Source organism: Manis pentadactyla, chromosome 4 (genome assembly GCF_030020395.1).
Source record: "Manis pentadactyla isolate mManPen7 chromosome 4, mManPen7.hap1, whole genome shotgun sequence".
NCBI lineage: Eukaryota > Metazoa > Chordata > Mammalia > Pholidota > Manidae > Manis > Manis pentadactyla.
Window position 1 is genome coordinate 14408184 of NC_080022.1, and position 26743 is coordinate 14434926.

Here is a 26743-nt window from a genome sequence, read left to right on the forward strand (position 1 = left end):
GCAGCAGCTGGGGGGCCCCCCCATGCAGGCAGCCATTATATCAGGTGTACCCCCACCCAACTGGGTCCACCCCGCCCCTCTCAGCTCCACCTCCCTTGGAGGCCACCCATGCCCTGTTTCCTCTTTTCTCATAATGGGGAATTTTATTTTTCTTATTTCTAGTACCTGGTTTTTTTGGTCTCATTTCATTTTATTTTACTTTATGATTGCAAAAGCAACACACACTCAGTGTAGAAGATTTGGAAGATATAGTAAGAAGAAATTTAAAATCACCTGTGAATCTATTAAGAACCCTTAACTTTTTGTTTTAATTAAGGTATCATTGACATACAATCTTATGAAGGTTTCACATGAGTAACATTGTGGTTTCAGTATTTACCTGTATTATCAAGTCCCCTCAACACCCCACTGCAATCACAGTCCATCAGCATAGTAAGATGCTATAGAGTCATTACTTGTCTTCTCCGTGCTATTCTGCCTTCCCTGTGACCTACCTATATTGTGAGTGCTAATCGTAATACCCCTTAATCCCCTTCTCCCTTCCTCCCCACCCAACCTCCCAAACTGCTAGTTCCTTCTTGGAGTCTGTGAGCCTGCTGCTATTTTGTTCCTTCAGTTTTGCTTTGTTGTTATATGCCACAAATGAGTGGAATCATTTGGTACTTGTCTTTCCCCACCTGACTTATTTCACTGAGCATAATACCCTCTAGCTCCATCCATGTTGTTGCAAATGGTAGGATTTGTTTTCCTCTTATGGCTGAATAATATTCCATTGTGTATATGTCCCACACCTTCTTTATCCATTCATCTACTGATGAACACTTAGGTTGCTTCTATATCTTGGCTATTGTAAATAGTAAGCACCCTTAACTTTTAAAAATTGAAATACATTTGACATATAACATTGCATAAATTTAACATGTACAACATATTGATTTGATTAGGTATTGCAATATGACTGCCACTGTAGCAATATAATAAGTAACACCTTTATCAGGTCACAATAATTATAATTTCTTTTTAGTGGTTGGAATTGTTGAGATCCAGTCTCAGCAAGTGTTTTGAATACAGTACAATATTATTGTCTATATTCATTATATCCTGTGCATTAGCTATCTAATGATTGTTTACTACTTTTTGCAAGTTTGTATGCTGGAGTCCAGCTCCAGTGGGGGTGTGTGAAGCCCGAAAGGATGAGACGGAGTCGACGTATGGAGAGACAGGACACGGAGTCAGATGGAGGTGGTCTCTCAACAAAGTGTCGATGACAGCTTTATTTATACCATTTTGCACAAGGATATGATTATTTTTTATTATTCTGATGATTAATTAGTATAGGCAGTTGGTTAATAAGTATAGGCAAGCTTTTTTTCTTTCTTTTACTTTCTAATCTATTCATGGTTGGTCAAGCGTTAGACAGGTGATTGTTTTTCTGTTCCTTGACCAAAACTTTTCCTAGCAACATGTACTCTATTGTGTTTTATGTTTCTATGCAATGCAGTTTCTAAGAAGTGCATGTGACTGTAGGAGCATGCAGTATGTAGCAGCAACTATGGAGTCTATCAGCTCAGGGTGAAATACAGGTCACCTAGTGCCACAGTTAGCTAGGATTCTTTCCCACAAAAATATTTTTAGAGGCTTTAACAAATTTATAATCAATCTAAAATCATAAACTCATATCTTCACCTTATACCCCTTTATAGGGCACAGTAGGCAGCAAACTAAATTTCTCCTTCTTATCTACATTTCTCTTTCTTCTGTGTAGATACCAAATTCTCCCTGACATATGCTACACAGGTCTCTATAACTCTACTACTGCAGGGACTAAACAAGTTCTTACATGGTGAACAATGCAAGGGCATTCATATCATAGAAACTGTTTCTGTTTTAACTACAAACCTTAAACTATAAACAATCACGTCAAATATAATGTATGATTATTCATTTGATTTTTATACTTTATATGTGAATCTAATAAAATGTTAATGTAGTAGGTAAATGCAAGATATAGATAGAAAGCATGATTTAGAACTGTAAGAAGGCAGGTGTAGATGATCAGGTTTGTGCCTACAGACCAGGTCTTAATCCAAGCTGAACAAGGGCAACAAAACATCCACAGGTGTAGAAGATTTCTCTCAAAACAGGGGGGGTGAGGTTCTAAGCCTCACCTCTGTTGATCCCCAATTTCTCACCTGATGGCCCCCCTGCGACTGTGCCTGTCTTAGGTTGTTCCTCCCTTGAGGAATCTTACCCGTCTCTGACTAACCAGCCATCTTACAGGGCCATACAGGGAAATGTAAAGCTGGTAAGTGAGAGAGAAGTAATATTCTTTGAAAAGGTTAGTTTTTTACTTCTTTGCAGATTTATGCTCTGTGGCTTCTATGCCCAGCACTTGTTTTTGAGGTATCTTTACTTCCTGGAATATGGTACTTGGTAATTTCACATAGGAGGCACAAATTCCAGTAAAGGGCTGTAATTAGGAAAGAAGCAAAACAAACTATAGAAGTAGTAGAGGGAAGAAAACATGAGATGATTAATTAAGTGTCAGTGGGGTTATTCTATTCAATATTTTCTCATGACTCTATTTCTAGAAAACTTACCATCACTAGTTTCACTAGCATTGTAAACAAGGGGGGCATTCTCAGTGGAAATGGGGTGGTCAATGTTTGACTAACTAACAGCAGGTTTCAGTACTTTATGCTAAGATCGCCATCTGGCCCCTGCGTGTTCCATTCTTCAGGAGCACTGTCCTGAAAAGCTTTCGGGAAGTTTATGTTCTCATCTTTTCCGTGCTGCTTAGCAAAGGTTAGCTGAGTCTTTGGCAACAATGCAAGTAAAAACAAAGCCAATAGTATAATAGAAAATCCAGGTGGGTAATAGGGGGAGCCAGCTGCGAAGGCCCCTGCTTTGTGGGGGATCTTCCTCCAGCCTGAGCTTCGCTACACAGCTTGAGTAGCATGGCTCCCGGCATTTGTACCTTTAAACAACATCTGTCCTGTTCCCCCTCTGCACATCCCCTGGTAACCACCATTTTACTCTCTGTTTCTATGAGTTTGGCTTTTTTAGATTCCACATATAAATGATGTCATGTGGTATTTCTCTTTCTCTGTCTGACTTTTCTCAGTTGGCACAATGTCCTCCATGCCCATCTATGTTGTTGCAAATACCGGATGTTCTTCTTCCCATGACTGAGGAATATCTCATTGTGTGTGTGTGTGTGTGTGTGTGTGTGTGTGTGTGTGTATAAAACCACCTCTTATTTACCCATTCACCCATTGACAGAAATTTAGGTTGTTTCTTTCACATTTGGTATATATCCTTCTGGTTCTATTGCTCTGTGTATCTTTCCACACTTTTCCCTGACCAGATCAGGCAAATGTTACAGGCAGTATTTGGTGGTCTGTCTTTTCTCTTAACCAGTATAACTTGAACATATTTCTATGTCATTAAATTTTCTTCTGCAGTAACAGTTTGAAAGGCAACCTCGTATTTCACTATAAGTCTGTGCTGTTCATTCAATAAATCCCCTTTTGATGGACACATGGGTTGCTCCTAATTTTTTACTATTCTAGATCGTTCGGAGGTTCAATGAAAGAAATCCTTGAAGCTAAATCTCAGTTTATGTCCAGAATTGTTTCTGTAGGGCCTATATCCCCAAAGCAGACTTGTTGAGTCAAAGCACGTGCACAGTTTGACGGCAGTGGATATGTGTTGACAATTCACCCTGCTTCAAGGTCTGCCACCACTTACATGTGAGAATCCTAATGAGGCAAATGGTGCAGACTCACCTTGTGCTGATGGCAGGACACACAAAGCATCCCAAAGAGACAGTCTTCCACAAAGGCTCCATGGGAACCTTTCAAGGTTTACTGAAGATCCATTGAGAACAGAAACCGGTTTTCTTCTACGCCTGGTAGATGGCTATTCAGGGACACAGTACCCAGGCTGACCTTTTGCTGCCAGCTAATCAGTTCATCCAAAAAGTGTGCCCGCATGGGTCACTACTGAGAGTTGCACTCTCTCTCTCTCTGAACTCTCTTCCCTCTCTAAGTCTAATTTTTCCTGTGTTCCTTGACTCAGTTACCAACCGACCACCTCATATGTGGGAGAACAATCTGCATGCAAAATAATGGAGCAGTGGGCAAACTCAGTGTCTCTAGAATATTCCCTGACACCCTTCCCCCATATGAGTCACTGGTCATTCCCTTGTGCTCTTACTAATACGGGCCCTTTCTGTACAAGCAGTCTTCTAGATTTGGGCCCTTGACGGGGCACGTGACTGCCTTCCAGAGCCCAGCTGCCCCTGCTCTGGTGTCACTGGGCAGAAGCAAAAGCAGCCAGGACCACAAGCCCTTTGTTAATTTGAGAGAGTTTTTTCCTAATGAGACAGAAGACACGAATCTGATATGGCGAGGAAACCTTTAAAACAGTATCCCGACGCCTCCAGAGGCCCCAGGGCACATCTGAAAGGCTGGGTTTGCAGTCAGAGGAAACTGGTTCCAATTCTGGCTCCCTTCTCTTCCCAGCTCCAGGACCCTGGGCAAGTCACTTCACCTCCATGAGCCTTGGTTTCCTCCTCAGCAGAATGGGACACAGTCCCTCCCTCCTCTGATTGCTGTAGGGTTTAGAGAACCACATGCACACAGCAATTTGCCCCATGCCCCACCCACCAGGATCAGCATCATCACAGTGACCACGTGGAGGTGAAGAGGGTGGGGAGGTGGGACACAAACCCAGAGTGCCTGGGTGAAGGCTGGTCTCCCCAGGGCACCAGCTGCTTCACCAGGGAGGAGTTGTTCAGCTCTGTGTCTTTGTTTTCTCATGTGTAAAATAGGGGTTTTATGCTTCCAGGCTTCTTGTGGGGATTAAACAAGATGGTACAGGAACAGGGCTTGGTCCACAGCCAGAGAGCAATAAGTGGTAGGTATGGCTACTCCCCTCATCCTCATCTTCTTTATCTGCACCATCACTGCTTGTAAGAAACAGAATAGATAATCTTTTCTTCTGCATTGTCTCATCTGCTTAATCCTATCCACTGGATCTTTCATCTCAGTGTATTTTTTCTCTCTAGAAATTTGAGCTAGGCTTTTAAAAAAATATCATCTGCATTTCTACATAACATGCTCAAGCTTTCCTCTATCTTCTTAAACATACAGAATATAGTTATAATAACTGTTTTAATGTTTTGTCTACTAATTCTGTCATTTGGGTCATTTCTGGGCCTGTTTCTATGGATTGATTTTTCCTTGTTATGACTTTAAGGTCACACTGCTCATTGTGATAGGTAACACTGATGAGAAAGCTTTGCTTATTTTAGAAGGGTGGTTTCTTTATAGATTCCCAGAAGTGAAATTGCTGGGTCAGAAGATGGAAGAGCTTCTAGGCCTCATCTGTTCTCCGACATCTGTAGGCATTTAGAAACCCCCTGGCTTCTGCCTCCGTCAGCAGTGTGTGAGTACCCTTAGCATCTGGTTGTTTCTTAATGCTTGTCAGCAAGTTTACTTCTCTGAAAACAGTAGGAAAAACACCCGACGATACTGTTAGACCACAGCCGGTCAAGATCTCTAGTTGGTGGATGGAAGGAGCCGGAAGGGCTTAGATGCTTGCGTGTAGATTCTGCGAAGACTAGGAACCATCAGCTGAGCCTCCACTGTGCGTCAGGCACTGGGCTGTTACCTCATTTAATTCTCACAACCACACCACAAAGGGGATACTGCTGTTCCCATTTTAAAGGTGGGGAAACTGGGGCTCAGAGAGGTTAGAAACCTGCCCAGGGTCACACAGTAGATACGCAACAGAGTTGGGTTAGAACACGGATCTGTCAGAGCCACCCTGTCTATGTGCTGGGTGCTGCTCTAAGCAGTTCACACATAGTAAATGTAAGACGGTACCGCCCTAGTCCCCATTTTACAGGTGAGTCATTGTATCTAAGAGCTCTGCCTTACTTTCCTGCCCTTCCAACGTAGGTGGAGGTGGAAATAAGAAAAGCTGGCAGAGACTGTAAGCCTGCTGCCTGCAGCCACACTATGGAAGAGAAGAAAGTGGACCTTCCTCTCCTAAGAGACGTTCAGAGGCCGTGGCCAGAGTCCTCCATGCAAAGCCCCATTTATCAGTCTGGTCCCAACTGCCTGGATTCCACCCAAGAGGAGCTGGGCTTTTCCAGGGCCCTCGGAGCTTCCTCTCTGAGAGCTCTGGCAGGGGAAGAAAAAGGAGGGAGAGACTGGAAATTCCCTCATGGGAGAGGGACCCATTTTACAAGTCAGGACAGCAGGTACCCATTGAGGGGCTGACGACTGGAAGGGGTCACTAAGAGGGCTTAGGGAGATTGCTACTGTTCCCGTGACTGGGTGGTGGTTACATCGGGGTGCTACGTTGCAGGAACTCATTCCAAAGCTATTCACTTCTGATTGTGTATTTTCCTGTGTGTACATTATACCTCAATACATTTGAATGATGATGATGATGATCAAAGCGAATGGGCTCAAAGTTCAGCAGGGAACACTCCAGATCTCCTTCTAGATTAAAGACTGAGGTTAGGTCATAGAAAGAAAACCCCCGTGTGATATCAGGCAGATCTGGCTTCCAAGTCTAACCCTCTGAGCCTCAGGTTTCCCATCTGAAATGTGGGGCCACAGATGCATCCCCTGCAGGACTGTTGTCATGAGTATCGGAAGAATGATCGGCACACAGTAGGTCATCAAATGCATGGCACTTGGTGATCTGTCCTCCCTGGAGGAAAAAGTCTAAAATTCTGACCAAAGCTAGAGGTTAGGAGAACTGACATCCCCTCACATGCCCCCACAACCAGCAGAGTTAGTCATACTCAGCAGGGGGATTTCCACTTTGACCTCTCAGTTCATTCAGAGTGACCCAAGCTCCAACTAATAGCCTCAGAATGTACTTTCAGAATCACTTGAAGTCCCCACATCCAGCAGCTTTAAGATGGTCATTGCTAAAAGGTTCCTTTTCAGACCTGGCCCAGCCTGCTGTTGTCTTCTGCAAGGCCACATAGGCTGGGAGGCAGCATAGCCACGTAGGTTGGTGGGGCTCCAAAGGCTCCAGCCCCGGGTGTTCAGAAGGAGGCACGGGGGCCAGACTGACCTGATGTGGATCCTGACTCCCCTCTGTCTTCTCACCTGTTAAATGGAGGGGAGGAAAATGAGATTGCCTAATTCTCTAATGGGGTTCTTGTGAGGATTCCAAGACATGGAGCATGTATGGTGCTTGGCTTGTACACAGTAAGCACTCAATAATGGTAATTGGTGGTGTTATTAGTATTAGCTTCTGGGAGGCAAAGACCTATTTCCAAGAAATCCCACAAGAACCCAGCAAAGAATTCCATTCATTAGGCAATTGCTGAACATCAGCTATGCACCAGCCCCGGGCAGACCCAGCACACTAGCGGGCAGAGAGGAAAATGTGGACAAGTCCCTGCCCACTGGGAACTTACAGTGGCCCAGGAATGACCAGACACCTTTGAGCTTGGAACCTGGGCTGTGTAGACCCCGGTGGCTGTCTGGTGGGTGGGGGCAGGGACCCCACACTATTTGCACAAGTTGATTTGCATGAAGATGTATTGATCTGTGTCTGGCCTCAGCCTCAGATTGGGGGATAGCTGTGGACACCAGGATATTTGCCAGATGGATTTGGCTCCAGCCCTGTGGAGAGATCCCTGCAGAAGCTCCAGGCACAGACTGTGGTCACAGGGAGGGGCTCTGCAGGGCACAGGGGGCAGAGGGGAGCAAACATGGCACAGGATGGGGCTGGGGGCCATGCCCTTTCCTCTGTTCAGAGCATGGTACGGCACTGAGACTGCGACACAGGGCAGCCCCGTGGGGCACTTGAGAGTCTGCAGTTTGGGGTGCAAAGACCATGGACAGCTGTGGAGGTGGGTGGGGAGGCCGAGCAGAAGACTATGAGAAACCTGGACTCCCAAGGTTCCTCCAGAGACTCCCAGAAATAATAGCAAGATTTATTTTGGGGTGGGGGGCACTTAGGGAGGTGGTGACTTATGTGAGCTGGACAGGAACCCAGAGGCATTTTTACTATTAATTGTTTACATGATCCCCCAGGGGCCCACAGCCCGGAGACCTGGTAGAAGACTTAGCCCAGAGGGCTACCTCATTAACTCCAGGGGAAGTAACAACGCGATGGCTGCACAAAGCTTAGATCTCACTCCTCAAAGCACAGTTTATATGGTGGGTATTATGTGCCCCATTTGCAGATGGGGTTGGTGGGGCTCCAAAGGCTCCAGCTGCTCGTCAAGCAGAGAGGACTAACTGGTCTCTGCACTCCCAAGTCTGGTTTTTCCCAGTGGGCCAGAGCCATGGACCATATGGATAGTGGGTATTGTTATGGGCTGAACTGTGTCCCCCACCCTCCAAATTCATATGTTGAAGCCCTAACCCTGAGTACTTCAGAATGTAACTGTATTTGGAGATAGAATCTTCAAAGAGGTAATTCAGTCAAAATGAACTCATTAGGGTGGGTGCTAGTCAACATGACTAAGAAGAAGAGACTGGGACCTAGATGGGTACAGAGGGAAGACAAGGTGGGGACACAGGGAGAAGAAGGGCCATCTGCATGCCAAGGAGAGAGGCCTCAGAAGGACCCAACCCTGCTGCCACTTTGATCTCTGACTTCCAGCCTCCAGGACTGAGAAAAAATTAATTCTTGTTATTTAAGCCACCCAATCTGTGGTACTTTGTTATGACAGCCCAAGAAAATGAATACAGGTGTTGAGAGCCCAGAGAAAATAATGGATGCACAGGCAGTCTTCCTGGAGGAGGCAAGCACTGTTAACTATTGCCCTCTTGCTTCTGCGTGCTCCCCTTTCGTCCCTCAGTATACACACACACCGTGCCTGCTGTACAAAGACCTGGTTGGAGGGACGGGCCTGGTCTTCAGGCTGCTGCCTGTGGTATGGCCTTCCCTGACTTGCAAGACTGAGATACATAGCTTCCCAGTTTACACAGATGCCTCAGTTTCCACCTCCATAAAATGGGAATAATGTCCTTCGGTGCCTCCTTCCTCCCAAGTCAACTGCCTGATGATTAGGAAATATCTGGCAAAGTACATAAGTATATATATCTGTATATATACTGTATAACACTTTTGTTACAAGAGTAGAATCAATAAGTTTCTTATAAACATTTATTTTAAAACTTTATTGAGGTGCATGTTGCATAAAACAAAATATACCCATTTTGGTAAGTTTTGACAAATGTGGACACCTGTAGAACCACTTTCCAAACAAACACGAAACATTTCCATCACCCAAATAAGTTCCCTCAGGCCCCGTTGAGGTCACGTTGTTGGGTATGACTTCTGTTCCCTCCTTCTTACTGGTGAGTGGTATTGTATTGCACGAACGTACCAGTTTTTCATCCTTTTACCAAGCAATGGAGATTTGGATTGTTTATAGTTTTAGGCTATTATGAATAAAGCTGTTATGAACAATTGGGTATAAGTCTTTGTATGAGCATGTGCTTTCTTTTCTCTTGGATAAATACCTAGGACTGGAATGATCAGGTCATATGGTGCATGTATTTTTAACTTTGTAAAAAACAGCCATTTTCCAAGGTGGTATGCCATTCTACATTCCTGCCATAAGGATATGAAAATTTCAGTTGCTTCACATCATCACCAAAATTTGGTATGGTCAATTTTTTTAAATTGGAGGCTCTCTAGTATGTGTGTAGTAGAGTCTCGTGTGGCATTAATTTTCATTTCCCTAATGACTAATGAGGTGGAGCACCTTTTCTATATGTTAATTTGTCAATCAATATCTTCTTTGGTGAGGATTCTATTCAAATACTTTGCTTATTTTAAAAAATTGGGTTGTTTGTTTTCTAATTACTGAATTTTGAGTGTTCTTTATATATTCTGGATACAAGTAATTTATCAGTTATGTGATTTGCAGATGTTTTCTCCTGGTCTTGTCTTTTCATTATCTTAACAGAGTCTTAAAAAAAAAGCAGAAGTTTAATTTTCATGAAATCCAATTTATTGATTCTTTTTTTTCCTGATATATTGTGCTTCTGGTGTTGTATTAAGAAACCTACCTAATCCAAGGTCTCAAAAATGTTCTCTTATGTTTTCTTCTAGGAATTTTGTAAGCTTAGGTTTTACATCTAGGACTGTGATCCATTTTTTAATATTTATTTTTTAGATTTTGGAAGTAGCATCATAGAAACAGAAAGTAGGATGGTGATTTCCAGGGACTGTGGGGAGGAGGAAATGGAGAGTTGTTGGTTAATGAGCACAGAGCTTCAGTTTTGCAAGATGAAGAAAGCCCTACATCCTATGGATGCATAATGGTGATAGTTGTACAACAGTGTGAATGTACTTAATGCCACTAAACTGAACACTAAAAAATGGTGAAGATAGTAAATGTTATGTTATTATATTTTACCATATGAATTTTAGGATCAGCTTGTCAATTGCTACAAGAAAAACCTATTAGGATTTTGGTTGAGAGTGCATTGCCTCTGCAGAACAAATTGGGAAGACTGACATCTTAATGATCAATCTTCTGATTCATGAACATGGTATATCCCTTCATCTATTTGGGCTTCCCTGATTTCTCTGAGCCTTGCTTTATACTTTTCAGGGTGAGTCTTCTATGTATTTTGTCAGATTTATCTTTAAATATTTAATATTTTTTGATATTATTATAATTTTTCAATCTCAATTTCCAATTCTCATTGCCAGCATATGGAAGTACAATTAATTTTCTCACATCTTCATCTTTAAACCCTATGATCTTCCTAAATTCAGTTATTACTCCTGGTAGCTTTATTTTTTTTTAAGATTCTATAGTATTTTTTACATGGGCTATCATATTTATGCCAACAGAGACAAACTTACTTCTTCGTTTCTAATCTGAATGCCTTTTTATTTCTTTTCTTGCCTATTGCACTGGCTAAAATCACCAGTGTTGAATAGAAGTGGTGAGAGTGAGTATTGATGCTTTGGTCCTAATCTTAGGAAGGTAGGCAAGAAATCAGCCTTTCACCATTAAGCATGACATTAGCTGCAAGTTTTTTCTAGATGCTCTTTTTCAAGCTGAGAAAGTTCCCTTTTATCTGTATTTGCTGATGGTTTGTTTTTTTATAATCAGGAATGGGTATCAGATATTGTCAAATGTGCCTTTTATTTGTATTTATGAAAACAATCATATAGTTTTTCTTCTTTAGTCTCTTAATATGGTCCATTACATTGGTTGATTTTTAATGTAAAACCAACCTTTCATTCCTGGGATAAACCCCGCATGGTCATGGTATGTTTTCCTTTTTATTTATTATTAGACTCTGTTTGCTAACAGTTTGTTAAGAATATTTGTACCTATGTTCAGAAGGGATATTAATTTGTAGTTCCTTTTCTTGTAATATCTTTGTTTTTTGTATCAGAAAAGTGATGGCTTGATAGAATGAGTTAGAAGTATTCCCTTCACTTACATTTTTCTGGAAGAATTTATGTATAATTTGTGTTATGGGTTGAATTGTGTGTCCCCCTCCCCCAAATTTATATGTTGATGAGAACTCCCAGTATCTGAGGATTTGAAGATAGGGTTTTAAAGAGGTGATTAAGCTAAAAGGAGGCCACCAGGGTGGACCCAAATCCAGTCTGACTGGTGTATTTGGAAGATGAAATTTGGGCACAAAAAAAGACAGAAGAGATGATTACACATGGAGAAAAGGTCATGTGAGGACATGGCAAGAAGGTGGCCATCTGGAAGCCCAGGAGAGAGACCTCAGAACGAAGCCAACCCTGCCAAAACCTTGAACTTGGACTTCTAACTTCCATAACTGTGGGAAAATAAATATCTGTTAAGCACCCAGTCTGTGGTACTTTGTAATGGCAGCTCTAACAGTCTAATACAGCTGGTATTATTTCTTCCTCAAACATAGTCAAACTCAGTAGTGAAGTCATCTGGACCTGGAGTTTACTTATGAAAAGGTTTTAAACTACATGTTCTATTTCTTTAATAGATATGGGGCCATTTCCAGTTAAGTGAGTTTGTGTCTTTCAAGGAAATTAACTATTGCATCTTAGTTGTCAAATGGATTGTCTTACATTCATTCTAATACAAAAAAAATGTACAAATAAGAAAATAAAACCACCACTCTACTGTCTAAAAATAACCACTACTGTTTTGTTGTATACCCTTCTAGATAATTATACATTTGCACACCAACTCTTCCTTTTTTTACGAAATTATTTTTACCCTTACTATCCAGGGTTTTTGCTTTTTGTATCATCAAATCTTTGAAAATATGCTTATGAATGGATGGTTCATAATTTGCTTAACTAATCTCCTGACTTAAGTTGCTTCTGATTTGGGGATGCTTGTCGGAAAGAATGCCACAGTCAGTATCCTTTTTCATCTGCCTCTGGGAACAACTCAGGCTTGCATATTGGTTTACAGTCCCAGAAGTGGAATTACTGGGTTGGCCAGTTTATTGTTGACTTCTGGTGTTGAGCACCCTGGGCTAGCAGGTGGGAGGTGGTGTGGAAGAGGAAAGAGTCCTTCCTCCCCTCAGGGGATTACCCAATCTGAAGACCAGCCCAACCAAAGCAGCCACTGGAAATTTGGGGTGAGAAACTGGCAACAGCCCAGCTCAAAGGCTCTCAGGGGTCCCCATCCTGGCTGTGGTCTCCTGGTCATAGATGTAAGTGGCTCCTGGTTACCTGCAGGTTGGAGGCTGTACTTTCAGTGCATGGACAGAACTGGGCCTTATTTCTTGGTTTTTCCTCCCTTCAACTGAGTGATAACATTAGGAGGCATTTACAAAACTCAAAGCAAAAACTGAAGCCAAGCTTTGTGCAGACAAGTGAAGGCAGAGACCAGCCTTATCCTCCAGGCCACCTCTCTTCATTCTCTGGGAGCTCCCAGCCTGGTGAGGCAGATGCAGGCCTGTCCCATGGGGAACCCCTGGGCTTTTGGAGGATGTATAATCCTGTGTTCTCTGGGATTCCCCAGTCTGAGTGAAGGGTCAAGATCCATATACAAAAACACGTACAGGTACCTACAAAGGAATGTATTGGCAAGCGTAAATGAGCACCTTCCATGCAGAGGCATGCGATGGAATGCAGTGGGGTTTTGCTAGGACAATTTTCTGGGAAGGAGAAAGGACTGGATCCATAGAGGAAGGACAGGGGAAGGAGGTGGGCTGGGAGAAGGGGAAATGACATGTTGATTTGGCCAGCCTAGTGGCTGGCTAGAGCCGGAAGAGGAAGTTGGGAAAGCTAGGGGTGGGAGGGGAAGCTCCAGGCTGCTCTCCTGTCTGTCTTTCCCACACACACGCCCTCCCCAGCAAGAGGCAGATGGCATTGACTCCCAGGTCAACTAGAGGCAACTGTGCCCCCCAGGGCACATCCGGTGATGTCTGGAGCATTTCTGTTGTCATACTTGGCAGGGTAGTGGGGGAGGAGCATGGAGAGGGGGCTCCTGCTGGGTCTAGCGGTGGAAGCAGGGACACGGTCAGCACCACAGGACACCCAGAGGGGCATCAGGCCGCAGGACGGCGGTGCTGGGCAGAGAAGTCCTGCTCCAGATGAGACAGGCTTGCCCCTCCAGATGTGAGTTTGGGGCTTCCTGCCAGTTGCACAGGCCTCTGTCCTAGTCTAGCCAGATGTAGGCATGCATCCTTATAGATGTGGGTCATGTTCTTCTGCAGGGACTGGACTAAAGGCCTCCCAGATGTGGAGGACTGCCTTACAGACATGGGCATGTCCACACGAGGACCTCCCAGGAGAAGACTCTCTCCTCAACGAAACTCTACTCAGGCTGTCTTGGGCTGTTTTCAACTAGGCCTCCACTTACAGATTTCCATGTTCATCTCTTCTTTGTCCAATTTTAGCAAGACTCCTGCTTAGTCAGTTCAACCAGGATCCACGTGTCCTTGATATCTGATCTCTCTCAATACTCGGTGGGGGTTCCTCACGCCCATCATCCCCCAGGTAATGTCTGATCACACTGGCCAGCCTTCAGCAAGAACCCTGCTAGGTGAGCTTATCCAGAATCCCCATACCCTTGATACTCCCTCTTAGTAATTTTCTGTCCACTGATCCCCACCTGCTCCTTGGCTATAAATCCCCACTTTCCTTGTTGTACTTAGAGTTGAGCCCAATCTCTCTCTCCCACTGCAAGACCCCACTGTAGTCCCTACACTGAACCGATGACCCTCTCAAATAAATTTACCTTGCTGTGCTTTAACAAGTGTCACTGAATAAATTTTTCTTTAGCTTCCTTTTCAGATGGGAATAGAGAGCCCTTTGGGAGAATTTCCTTTCAGATGTGAGGGTAGGGCCAGCTCCTGGTCCAATGCATTAAACCCACACCCTTCGCTGGTCAGAACACCATGGGGGTGGGGCTGTGCCAGGCAGCTGTGGGCAGGGTGGTGGCGATGGAAGGAGGAGGTGGAGCCTCCTTCTTCTAGGGCATGTGTCACCTGCCTCCAGCCCAGGGGCATTGCCCCAGCACTATCCTGCCAGTGTGCTTGGTGGTGTGAAGCTGGGGCCTGCTCCCCAGAGCCTTCAGAGCGGACTGCAGATTCTACAAGCCCTATGTCGCTGGCCCCCCAGGATCCAGAACATGGCATGTGGGGTGCAGGCCAGCCCCAGAGGGTTCAGGAAGAAGGTGCTGGTTAGACACCCCTCTGGGTGGAGGGGCCCAAGTCTCAGGGCCTCTTCTCCTTCAAGAACCTCCAGGTATGTGCCTATTACCCAGGGAGGGGTAGGGAACTGGTTCCTAGAATCCATTTCTCCAGAAAGGAACTCTGAGTCTCTAAGGGGCAACTGAGATAGGACATTGCATTTCAGCCTTAGGGGTCATCTAGTCAATCCTCAAGAAGCACTTGAGGCCCAGAGAGGCTAAGGGGTCTATCTGAGGTCACACAGCATTTTGGAAGCTGAGTTGGGACTGGAACCCAGGGACCCAGGTCTCGTGGCTCCAAGTGCAAGACCCAGCCACCAGTTGCATCATGTGACTTCGTGGAATGTGTATGGAAGGGGGGTTGGTTCTGATCTGCGACAGTGGCCCATCACCATGAGACAGTGAGCTTCCTGTCTTGGAAGCGGATGCATGGAGGGGATTCCTGCTTGGGGTGGGCGGGAAGGGAGCTCCTGGTTTGAGAAGTGTCCCCTGGCTCTGTGGTTCCTCCTGGAGCTACAGGGCAGGTGGGAAGTCCTCAGATGTTCCTGGAGGTGCTAATCACGGAGCTGGGGCAGCAGGAACGAGGGCATGAAGGGGGCATGGATGGTGCCTGTGATGAGGTCCAGCGGGGAACGTCGGGCCTGGGGCTGCAGGAAGGTGGAAGGGGCCGACTCAGGACTTTCTTTCTCTCCAGATCTCTCCTGGGAATGAAGACGCTCTTCACCATCGCCATCCTGGCTGGGAGCAGTGAGTAAGGGCTCTGGGCAGACTCCTCCTCTCCCCCCACCAGCCTTCGCCCGTGACCTTGGGCATCTGGGCTCTGCATCTACCGTCCAGCAGTAAGACCTTGGGCCTGGTGCCCCCTCCCTGGGCCTCTACTTCCCTGCTCAGCCCATCAGGCTTCCTTTTCTCTTGGGGGCTGTTTACTCCTCCAGCCACCTGTAAACACACCGGGGCAGTTGGCATTTACAGGCCTCAAGGGGCCAGCACCCAGAGCTGAGAAAGCACCATAAAGCAGTGGTATTTGTGGGGTGTCTGGGCACCCCAGCAAAACCTGGGTGTTTGTGTACATAGGAGTGTGTATTTGTATACTTATGTACACAATGTGTGTGTGGATATGCGTGTGTATCTATGTGTGTGTAGGTGTATCTGAGCATATGGTGATGTCTATGTCTAAAACACATGTCAATAAGGTGTGTGTGTGTGTGACCTACAGTATGTATGTTTCTAGAGTGTGTATGTGAATGGAGGGGTGCACTGCCTGCATAAATTGTGTGTGTAGCAGTGGGGTTGGTGTGAGTGGACAAGAAGATGGTGGAAAAGCTCTGGGGGGCTTCTTGCCCAGGGGCAATGCTCCCAGGCATAGAGACCAGGGACGGTGAGGACCCTGACATGACGCTGACCCTGCCACACCCAGGTGTTCTGGTGGCAGGTGGGGGAAGGTGTGTTAAACCTCTCTCTGACTTTCTGTCCAGCCTGTTAAATGTTGCCTGAACACAGCCTGGTTTGAGAAGAAGAAAAAAAATACCAGAAACAAAATAAGGAATGTATCCAGATGTGAGAAACCGCTGGTTGAATTCAGGCAAAGAGCTGTGTTTGGAAAACAATTACTTGAGTTCAGCCCAGCCACTGGATGGGCACAGGGCTGCCGGCTGACTGCACACAAACTTTGTTTCTCCTGCTTGGACTGTGAGTGTGGATGTGACCTCGGCCTGGTGGACTCCACCTGGGTGCAGCGTGTGTGAGTGTATTTGTACATGTAAGTGTGTGCAGGTGTGCAAGGGAAGTGAGGATCTGTTTGTGAATGTGAGGTGTGTGTGAGTGTGCGATGTACAAGTTGTGTGTGAGTATATATGTGGGTGTGTGTTGGTGAGTGTGGGCATGAATGTATGCTGTGTGTAGACTGTGAGTATGTGTACCTGTGTGTGAGTATATTGTGTGGGAGGCAGGTGAATGTGTATGTGAAGTGTGTTTCTAGGCCTGAGTGTACATCAGTGTGTGACCTGTAAGTTGTGTGTGAGTTGTGTCTGTGTCTGAGTGTGAGGTTGGCAAGTATGAGCATGACTGTGTGTGACTGTATGGGGTTTGTGCGTGCACGTGTAAGTGGTGTGCAGGGGAGAGTTTGAGGCAGGTGAGTGTGAGTGTGTCCATATGTGTGAAGTGCATGTGGCACGTGTGTGTATGTCCAACCTGTGTGGGGCTCCCCCGCCCCGGGGAGTTACTCACCTTCTCTCGCAAAGTGGGAGCTGCTGGTCCAGGTACCTGGGGACAGAAGCTGCCCACCCTGACCCCTGGCCCTGGGTGACAAGGATGGGATGCAGGGGTCAGGCTGGGAGGTGAGGAGGCCCACACCTCACTGAGGGCCATCCTTCCTCAAGGCACTCTGCACACAGCATCCTGCAGAGAAGCATCATTGTCCCTCGATTTGGGAATTGAGGTCAGAGAGGTTACACAATCTTCCTTGGCCCCAGAGCGCTAATGGAGAAACCTGTTTGCAAACCCATTTCCGTGACTCCCACGCTGCTTAGCACACGCGTTTTACTCCAGCAGTGAGAACCTTGAAGAGCCGGAGGAAGGGGTCGGGACAGAGAGCTGGTGCTGAGCTCCCTTCCCTGCCCCCTTCAGCCATCCTGGCCAAGGCTCCTCGTGCAGCTTGGGAGACAGGCTGGGCCCACTGGATGCAGGCTCCTCCCTTCCCGCCCTGGACCCAGCTCAGACGTGCACATGGCTCTCCCCCTTCCCCTTCAAGCTGTCGTCATTTCTCCCCAAGCCTTCCCTGCTTCCTTACTTGTTCGCTCCTTATCCTCTGTAATGACGAAAACCACAAAGCCAAGTGGACAGGAAAACTTGGCAGGAGCAGGACTCCCCACATTGGCTCTCTGACGCAGCAAGCTCCCGGGGCGCTGCTGCTGCGGAGGGAGGGAGCGTCCGCTGTGGATCAGGCTGTCAGCTAGGCGCTGGCCTGCCGCAAATCTAGAGGCTGGGATTGCTGTTCCCATTTGACAGGAGGGAAAACAGAGCCCCAGAGAGCTTTAGTTATGGGCCAAGTCCTGTGTGACCCCAAAGTCTGTGGCTTCCCACTGAGGAACAGTTCACTGAATGACCAGCACCCCGAACTGTCTCTGATTAATCCTGAGGCGCCCCAAGCTCCGGACTGGGGTAGGGATGCTGAGTTCCCACTGGGCGCAGAGGAGGCAGGCCAAGCTGGTAGGGCCTGGAATCAAGCCTGTGTTCAGAAGAGCAGATGGCATTGATGAAGCCCCCTTACAGTTGGGGTCTTACTGCCTGGGTCCAAATCCTGTCTCCACGGCTTCTGACAATGGGTTCTTGGGCAAGTTATTAAAGTGCTCTGGGTCTCCAGCCTCCTCATCCCCAAAATGAGAATAACCCAGTAGGGTTGCAGTGAGAACGTGAGTTAATGCACAGAAATGGCTTAGGACAGTGCCTGGCACAGCAAATAGTAACTATTGGTATTTTCTCAGGGCCAAAGGGCTTTCAAATAAGAGTGCGGGTGATGCGCCATACCGGTGCGGTGCTGATTGCGTCCCCCTCCTGCTTTGCCTGCCGTCCCCCTCTCCCTGGCCCTGGGGTGTTGGGAGGATAATCACTCAGATGGGAGGGGAGGGCCCCCCCGTGTGCAGGGAGCTCACAGCACCCCCGGTTCTCTTGCAGTCCTGCCCGTAGCCCACAGCAGCCTGCTCAACCTGAAGTTCATGGTGGAAGCCATCACGGGGAAAAATGCCATCCTGTCCTTTGTGGGCTATGGCTGCTACTGCGGGCTGGGCGGGCGTGGCCTGCCCATGGATGAGGTGGACTGGTAGGTTCCAGAGGGCCTGGGCGGGGACAGCGAAGGTCAGACTGATCGTCATCTCCGAGAGGTGGGAGACAGCTTTTTCAGTGAGTTAGTGACCAGGAGCCTGACCCTGGACCTGCCTCCCTCCCAACTGTCCAGGACGCATTCTATGTTCCATCTCCAAGGCCTTGGGCTTGGAGGCATTTGAACTCATGTTCTCACCAGAAAGGAACCTTTGACCTGCCCCCAAAACACATGAGAGCAACAGTCACCCGGCTCATCCTGGAGAGAGGCAAGGGCTGAGCTCCCCGGGGCCCCGGAGGGTGGGGTTTTGCTTCTTCCACTGGACTGACGACAGAGCCATGGCTTCTCTTCTGCTTCCGTGGGGACAGCGACACCACATTTGCTTTCCCCACCCCCCAAGTCCCACTCAACCCTCCAGACCTCTGTCCCTCCCTGGCCATCATGCTCAGCCAGGTACGGCCTCTTTATGTAGTCAGGCTCCTCTGACACGGATTCAACCCTAACCCTCCCTCCTACCCCGACCACATTGCCTGGCCCCTCCTGCAGCTGCAGCCAGGGGTCCAAGGAGGGAAGCTGGGAGCCCTGGGTACGGGACAAGGACCTGGGGCACTGGCCCGGCCCTGCCTGGCTGTGTGATCTTGGGCAAGTAACTACTCCTTTCTGGGTCTCAGCCTGAAGGTCTGACCTGTGAGGAGCTGGAACAGAGGATGGGGTCCTTGCCAGCGGAGATGGGCCAAGACAGACTTTGTGGGACTGCTCTGCTCTACCTGCCCCCAGGTGCTGCCATGCCCATGACTGCTGCTACCAGAAGCTCTTTGACCAGGGCTGCCACCCCTTCGTAGACCACTATGATTACACCATCGACAATAATACTACAATTGTCTGTGGTGAGTCCCTCCCCCGCTATCCACCCCCAGGAGAAGGGCACTGACCCCCGAGCCTGGGATGGGGCCCTGAGCAAGGTTGCCGGATCAACTACAGGATGCCTGATTACATATGAATTTCATACAAATAAAAAAAAAATGTTTTCACGTAAGTATATCCTAAATACTGCATGGAACATACTTAAACTAGAAATTAAATGTTAACATATAATCAACTGGTATAAAATTCAAATTAGCATAAGTATGTCCCATGCAATATTTGGGAAACCCTTACACTAAAATATTTGTTGTTTGTCTGAAATTCAAATACACCAGGCCTCTTGGTTTCGGTGGTTGGTTTATTAACCTGACACCCCTGGCTGCGGCTGTGGCGCACCTCCCTGGTGTGCTCTGATCCCCAGGCCTGAACTGCCTCCCTGGCTCTCTAGTCCCTGATGCTTAAGCTTTGGAGAGCTTAGGGAGCAATTCTGACCCCGTGGGTGAGGCCCAGGAGCCTGCTTTTCACCAGATCCTCAGGTGATTGAGACCCTGTGACGTGCTGGCCTGGGAGTCGGGAGACCTGGGTTTAAACCTGGGCTCTGTAGGCACCTCTTTGCAGGGCCCTTCCCTACCCGGCCTTTCTCCCCAGGGCTATGGGGTCGGGGCGCTGGATCAGAGAAGAGCCTTTGCCTTCCAGTTCTGTCACTGGGACCCCACCAGAAGGGGGCCCCATCCCAGGACCCTCAGGGTTTCCAGGATCCAAGCTATTGGGGCTAGGCCCAGCAGGTGCCCTCCTTAACCGTGGTCCCTCTGTGGCCGTTCCCCAGTGGAGGGGTGTGGCAACCAAGCTAATGGTCCAGGTGTCCTGCCTTGCCCTCAGCGCCCTCCTGGGGCAGCAGGCGCCCCCTGGCCTAGTGCCCTGGGCAGCCCCAGGCCCCTTTGGTCCCCTTGTCCTAACCAGGCTCTACTGCTGCCCCTCACAAGAGCTCACAAGCAATCCCAGCTGTGCAAAGAAAGTCCTTTTTTTGAAAAGGAAACAGCCTCCTGTTCTCTGGGAAAGAGCCTGGCGTGGAACCGGGCATGCTGCGGCCCTTGGGAGCCCCGGGCCCTGTGGTCCACGGATCCTGCCGCTCCTGGGGTGGAGGGGCTGGCTTGAGAGAGGCGTTGAATTAGAGTGGTTCACGGAGAGCAGTTTTGCTTGGACTGCCCCAAAGCGGTGGTCTTCACGCTGGGTTCTGGGGATTCCTGGCGGCCCCAGGGTCAGGTCGTGGGAGGGGATCCCTCTGTGCTCCAGTTGGTTCCTAACATATTTTATAGCTGAAGCTGCTTCTCTTTCAGTTGTTTGATATATTAGCTTTCTGCAAAGAGTTGCACTTAAGAGAAAGGATTCTGCTGAAGGAAAGTTAGACAAGATGACAACCCACTGGGCCAGTGGGTGGTTCTCAAAGGGTGTTCCCTGAATGGCAACATCAGCATGGGGGAGAAGGGAAGGAACTTGTTGGAAATGCAGATTCTCAGGCCCCACCCAGACTCACTGAATCTGAAGCTCAAGGGGTAGGTCCACAGCCCTTGTTTTAATAAGCCCTCCAGTTGATTCTAATACACCCCTGGGGTTAAGATTGGGGCAGATGATTTCTGAAGGCTAATAATAGTAACACCACCCACAGCAGCAGTTACCAGGTTTAAGTATTGCTCCATGGGAGGCACTCAGCTAAGCTCTTTGCAAACTTTTGTCACCCTCCTTCCTTACCAACAACTCCCTCCCCGATGAGTGTCCTGCGATTCTGTGATTAAAGAGAGGAGGCCTGGGATAGTCGAAGGTAACCGGCCTGGAGGGCCGGTCCTGACACCCGAGTTTCTGCCCCAGCTCTGCCTTGGGTTTGCTGAGGAACTTAAGTAAACCTTTCTAAGGGCCTCAGTTTCCCCACTAAACAATGACATGCTGGACCTCAGAAGTTCTCAGATCTTAGTAGGCACTAGAGTCACCTGGAGGGCTGTGAACGACTGGGCCCGCGGGGGTGCTGCTGGCCCTGGGACCTCATTCTGGGGACCACCAGAGCCCCAGCATCCATATGCTTCCCCCCACCCCCCAGGTGAGCTCAACAAGACGGAGTGTGACAAGCAGACTTGTGCGTGTGACAAGAGCTTGGTCCTGTGCCTCCAGAGCCAGCTGTACAATGAGAAACATCGCAACCACCTCAATGTCTACTGCCAGGGCCCCACCCCCAACTGCAGCATCTACGAGCCACCGGAGGAGGCGGCCTGCAGTGACATCTTCTCTGTGCCCCATGAGCCTCCCTAGAGCCCTCTAGGGTCTGTCAGAGAAGGGGGGTGGAGGTTCTGGCTCTGGGGACTGGACAGATGGGGCAGGTGGAGGTGGGCAGGACCAGGAGACCGGAGGCATGCCCCTGCCTCCTCCCTGGAACTCCCCAGGGAGACCAGCACCCAGTTCCTCCCACCCAGCACAGAGCATGGCTGTGTTCTGCTGCTGATTGTGGACTCAGCAGGGAACATGTGGCTTATGGGGGTCTCTCCTGAGTGTGGAAGGCAAGGCCTGAGAGGGAGGAGCCTGGGGGCCCCTGAACGGGGCCTCTGTTGCTGGCTGGTCTTGGCTTGACTCCTTCAGTCCCGGTCCTTAGGTCTGAGCCTCAGATCCTGAGCCGCCAGCAGGCCCAGGCCTTAGCGGATCCTAGGACCAGGTTCCTAGGCAGATAGAATGCTGGTCATGGGGCCTTGGTTCTGGGGTCCCCTTGGCTGCCCCCATGGGGTGACTCAGGGAAATTCCTGCTTTGAGGGCCGTGTGGCTCTCTAGAGCCCATCAGACAGCAGGTGGTCCGTGAGCCCAGGCCCAGACCCCACAGGATGGCCACGATGCTTGGTGTCCCAGGCCCCAAGTCTGGCCTCAGTTACCCAAAGCACCTGACAGCAGGCTTGTGGGCACTGACAGAACCCACATGCCTGACACACTCCCCTAGGTGCACAGGGGCCAAGACAGGGGTGGGGGGTGCACACTCCACTCCAATATGCTCCTCACCTTCCCAGGCTCCCCTGCCACCCCACTGACCCACTCACGTAAGAGGCACATTCTGGCCTGCAACCCCACCTATCTGAGGAGCACCCTGGCCCAAGGCCCCAGGGCCCCTGACAATTTGGGGGGTGAGCAGGGCCCAGCCCTCCTGTACCCTCCCCCCCACCCCCACAACCTTGCCTGCCTCTCCCCTGGTGCCCTAGCCAGGCCAGCAGGTGGAGGAAGCCCAGGCCCCTCTCTCCCTGGGCAGGGAGAGGCCTGGCTGCAGCCCAGTGCCAGGATCAGTGGGGAGGGGGCTGAGGGTCGTGACCCCTTGGTGAAGAGGGAGACAAAGGTGGGGGAGAGCAGGCCCAGACAGGAGGCTGTGGGAGGAGCAGGATGGTTCAGCGGGAAGGGAGAAGAGGGGCTGGGAGAGAGGCGAGACAACGTGGGGGTCAGACAGCCAGATCACGAAGGTCTTGGCAGGAGAAGTGGGGTAGAGGAGCGCGGGGCAGCAGGGCCCCCGCAGGCCAGCCCTCCCACCTCCGCCCCAGCACTGCTCTTTCTCCAGGTGCACCTTCCCCCTTCCTGCCCTGCCTCACCTCCTGACCTCGGGCTCGGTGGCCTCCAGGAAGCCAGCATGCCCCACCTTCTGCCTTTGCCCAGTGTCAACCCTGAGGACGCACTGACACAGCGCGGTGACCTGACTGGACTCTGAGAACAGCCGCCAGGAAGCTCGCCCTCCCGGCCAGCGCCCTTGCGGACCACTGTCACTCGGGGAGGGACACCCAAGAAGGGAGGAGGCAGGGAGAGGCACGGGGACAGAGAGACAATGTCTGTGAAAATGACGGCAGGGCTGGGCCTTGCCTAGCCACAGCTTCCAGAACACCGGCCGTCGGGACAGGATGAAGCTGCTGGCCGCTCGGCTGTCCCTGGGTAGGGGCCGACCGCTTGCCTCCCGCTGGCCTTGGGTGCTGGCTGCGTCCCCCGTGTGCCCTGACCTGCCTGCCAGGCACTGAGGTCTTCCGCCTGCTCAGGAGCCCGGCTGGCAAACCACCTCGCCTTCCTGGGCCGGCCGCACCATCTCTGAGCTGCAGCCTCACCAAGCCAGGGCTGGAGCTGGGGAGGTGCACCCAGAGCGCCCCGGAGATGGGGACCACCTCCCTGGGGGGGGGCTGGGGTTTCTTGCCCTGCCCTTCTACATGCGTGCACCCTCCACTCCTGAGAGGTTAGCCCCGTGTGTGGGGGAGACTGTGTGAAGGAGGCTCGCCTGCCCCCCAGCTCAGCCCAGGCTCTCCTGGATGCCGCAGCTGCAGACATGCCCGGTGCCCCACTGCCGGCCCTCCTTGGCCTGGCGCTCCCTGGCCAGGTACTGGGGGCGGGCACAGTGACCCCCTCCTGGGTCTCTAGCTCTGGGAAAGTGGGCACCCTGACACCCAGCCTGGATGAAGCGGTCCTGCTCCAGCAGAGAAGCAAATGTTGGGTGGGTTGGAAGCGGTGCTGAGGTCACGGGCACAGTGGTCCAGCGGTCAGATAGTAACAGCTACTGGGCTGAGTGCCAGGCACCAACGTCCATAATGCTCTTCCTCCACCCCCTCCTTTTCCATTGAACAGCTGAGGCCCAGAGAGGGAAAGTAACTTGCCTAAAGCCACACAGGTTTTCAGTGACAGCTGGGACTTGACTCCTCAGCATCTGACCTTTCACTACTCTTCGTTGCACCTTCTTCATGAAGGCTTGGGCAGCTCAGGGCAGCTGACAGCGACTGATAGCCCAGCAGGACACTAGGCCTGGGTCCCAGCCTCGGGCCTTTCCCTGACTTAGGTCCCTTCCCTGTTACAGGCATCAGTTTCCCATATGCAGAGTGACCAGAACAGCTGTTTCACATGCTCCCCAAGGCCATGTGTATTCCTGGGGACTTCTAGGGGTGATCTCTGGGGAAGAGCAGAGAGAGCAGATGGGGCCCTGCCCCCCACCAACTCAACGTTTGGTTGAGCAGCCCAAGTTTCCCTGTATTATATTTTGAGCATTCATATGAGCAACTCTAAGTAAACAGATTCTTCAGCCAAAATTTTATCAGGGTTTGAAAACCCCTGATAAGATCACACATTGGTTCATTCATTCGATGGACCTAAACAAATGTCTCCTATGGGCCAGGTGTGATGCTGGGCTTTGGAGCAGGGGACCCCACCCCAACCTGCAGCCTGTGGACTGATAACCTTGACACATGGTGCCAAGTGCCGTCACGGGGAGCACCGAAGATAAGCCCCAAGCGTGCCCGTGGCAGTCCCCGGAAGAGCCCCCCAGGGGCTGGTGGTGAAGCCAGGAGGGTGTATTTGAGTTCTCTGGAGGTGGAGAGGAGGGCTGGGGAGTCACACTTTTTGAGGAAGGGGCTCCTCGCTTCTACAGGACCCCTTCCAAGTTAGTGAGGTCTTTGATGCTAACGCTCCAGGAGGCAGCGGTCCTTGCTTTGCACCATCCGGGGGCTGCCACTGGCCAAACTTTGATCGGGCTCCCCTGAGACCTTTCCTCAACTGGGCTTTAGCCTTTGGGTTTCAACTTCATCTGATTTTAGCAAGAATGCTGCCACGTCAGTTTAGTCTGGGGCAGGGGAGATAGAGAATCTCTACCTGTCCTCAACAGCTGATCAAATTTCTCACCCTCCATCATCCCCAGGAGATGTCTGACCACCCAGGCCTGCCTTCAGCAAGAATCCTGTTAGGTCAGTTTAGCAAGAATTATCTGAGCCTCTTAGCAATTTTCCAACCACCAACCCCGTACGTACCCTGTTCCTTAGCCATAAACTCCCACTCAAGAAAAGTGAGGATTCCTGGTGGTCGTTGTGTTCAGAATTGAGCTCAGTTCTCTACTGGCCTCTGTTGCAATAGTTCTTGAATAAAATCTGTTTTTACCTCTTATACTACTGCCCAGCTCTGGTTTTCTAACAGTCGTGGTGCTGTGACTCAGATGGGGTCATTTTCGTCACTGGACCCCTGGACATCTCAGCCAGGACCCCCAGTGTGCATCTTTGAAGCCTCTGTCTTCAGCCCTGACTGATTGGGGACCTACAGAGATGAGTCCAACTCCCCAGCCAGCTCTCCAGACAAATGTCAGTTGAAGCGCAGTAAGGACAGGTTTTGACTCCTAAGATTCCGAGTAGCCTCTGAGGCTGGATTAAAGTTCCAGGCTACTTGGTCTGAGAGGCACCTGCCAGGCTGGCAGGCTTTCTTCCTGGCTCTTTATTTTCAGGGAGGATTTACTCCCTGACTCCCTAGGCTGGAAAATGTTTCCTGATTCTTTGGGAAGCCTCTCTGTTCTATCTGACCCTGCTTCTCCCACGGGAACTTCTCAGTCAACTGAAATTCCCCTTTCTCAAACCTCTGCCAAATTTGGGATTTCACTGGTTTCCTTGGGGAACTTGAGATGTCCCCAAACTGGCTCTCCTATGTCCTGCCTCCCAGTCTCCCCCTCTCACGTCCTTCGGACTTCCCTTCAGTTCCCTTGAATTCAATATATGACCCCCTGCAAACCTCTACTCCCTCCATCCCTCTGTCCACCCCACCAGCCTTTTCCCTGCCCACTCCAGCCCTCAGTCACTTGAATGTTCAGCCTCCTGCCGTCTGTCGAGGGTTCTCAAGGGACTCAAGGACTCCCAAAAGCAACTACCTGAAGCTAAAAAGGAAAAAAGCTCACTGGAAACAGGCTGATATTTTATCCACTCAGAGGGGCTTAGGAGGCATCCAGGTGCTGCCTGATGTCCTCAGCCTAACGCCCACAGCCTCCTTAAGATTTCTTATTGGGGCAAAGAAAAACCTTAAAAGTCTGTTTCACAAATATTGGTACAAAGCTTTATCTCTCATACTGAATAAGTAACCTCAACTTGTCCCATCTGTTAGAAACAGAACTTGGATAAAAATATAAAGTGGAACAAAGATGAGATCCAACCATTTTATATAAACTAGTGAGTTTGTATCACTATGTTTTACTGATATATGGCTAAAATTTTAGAATGAAATCTGTAAGATCTCTCTGCTTCTGTCAGTGTGTGTATGTATGTATATATGTAATGTATATATGGTATTTTTCTACTCAGGATAGTATCACCAAATTAACTTATAAAATCCCTTAAAGGAGTTCTATTCAAAATAGCTTAGAGATAAATAAGCACTTACATAAATTAAGTATATAAATTAAGTATTCCCCAAACACCCAGAAATATAGAAATTTACCCACATGTTTTTCATGTGATTTGAGCAAATCTTTGATAAATAAGTTCAATCTAATATTATTGGTTTAACAAAAAGAGCTATGTCTTCTGAGCTATCAGCATTAAGGTATAATAAAAGCATACATTTTATTTTACTTGGGTTTACTAGTTAAATAGGGTAATGTCTTATTT

The 26743-nt window shown here is 49.1% G+C and overlaps 1 protein-coding gene across 1 annotated transcript; it reads left to right on the forward strand.

Moving 5' to 3' along the window:
- Positions 1-14459: 14459 nt before the first annotated feature.
- PLA2G2F (phospholipase A2 group IIF) lies at positions 14460-25264 on the forward strand. Its single transcript, XM_036914504.2, has 5 exons — positions 14460-14715; positions 15354-15406; positions 18332-18476; positions 19254-19363; positions 21433-25264. The coding sequence occupies exons 1-5, from the start codon at positions 14600-14602 to the stop codon at positions 21639-21641; spliced, it is 633 nt and encodes a 210-aa protein (XP_036770399.2). The 5' UTR covers positions 14460-14599; the 3' UTR covers positions 21642-25264.
- The last annotated feature ends 1479 nt before the right edge of the window (positions 25265-26743 follow it).

Excerpts from the sequence above, each read along its gene's own strand:
- PLA2G2F (XM_036914504.2), top strand. The coding sequence starts at position 14,600 with ATGGCATGTGGGGTGCAGGCCAGCCCCAGAGGGTTCAGGAAGAAGGTG. Across the intron at positions 15,407-18,331 it reads CGCCATCCTGGCTGGGAGCA|TCCTGCCCGTAGCCCACAGC; the intron begins GTGAGTAAGGGC and ends GTTCTCTTGCAG. Across the intron at positions 18,477-19,253 it reads CCCATGGATGAGGTGGACTG|GTGCTGCCATGCCCATGACT; the intron begins GTAGGTTCCAGA and ends ACCTGCCCCCAG.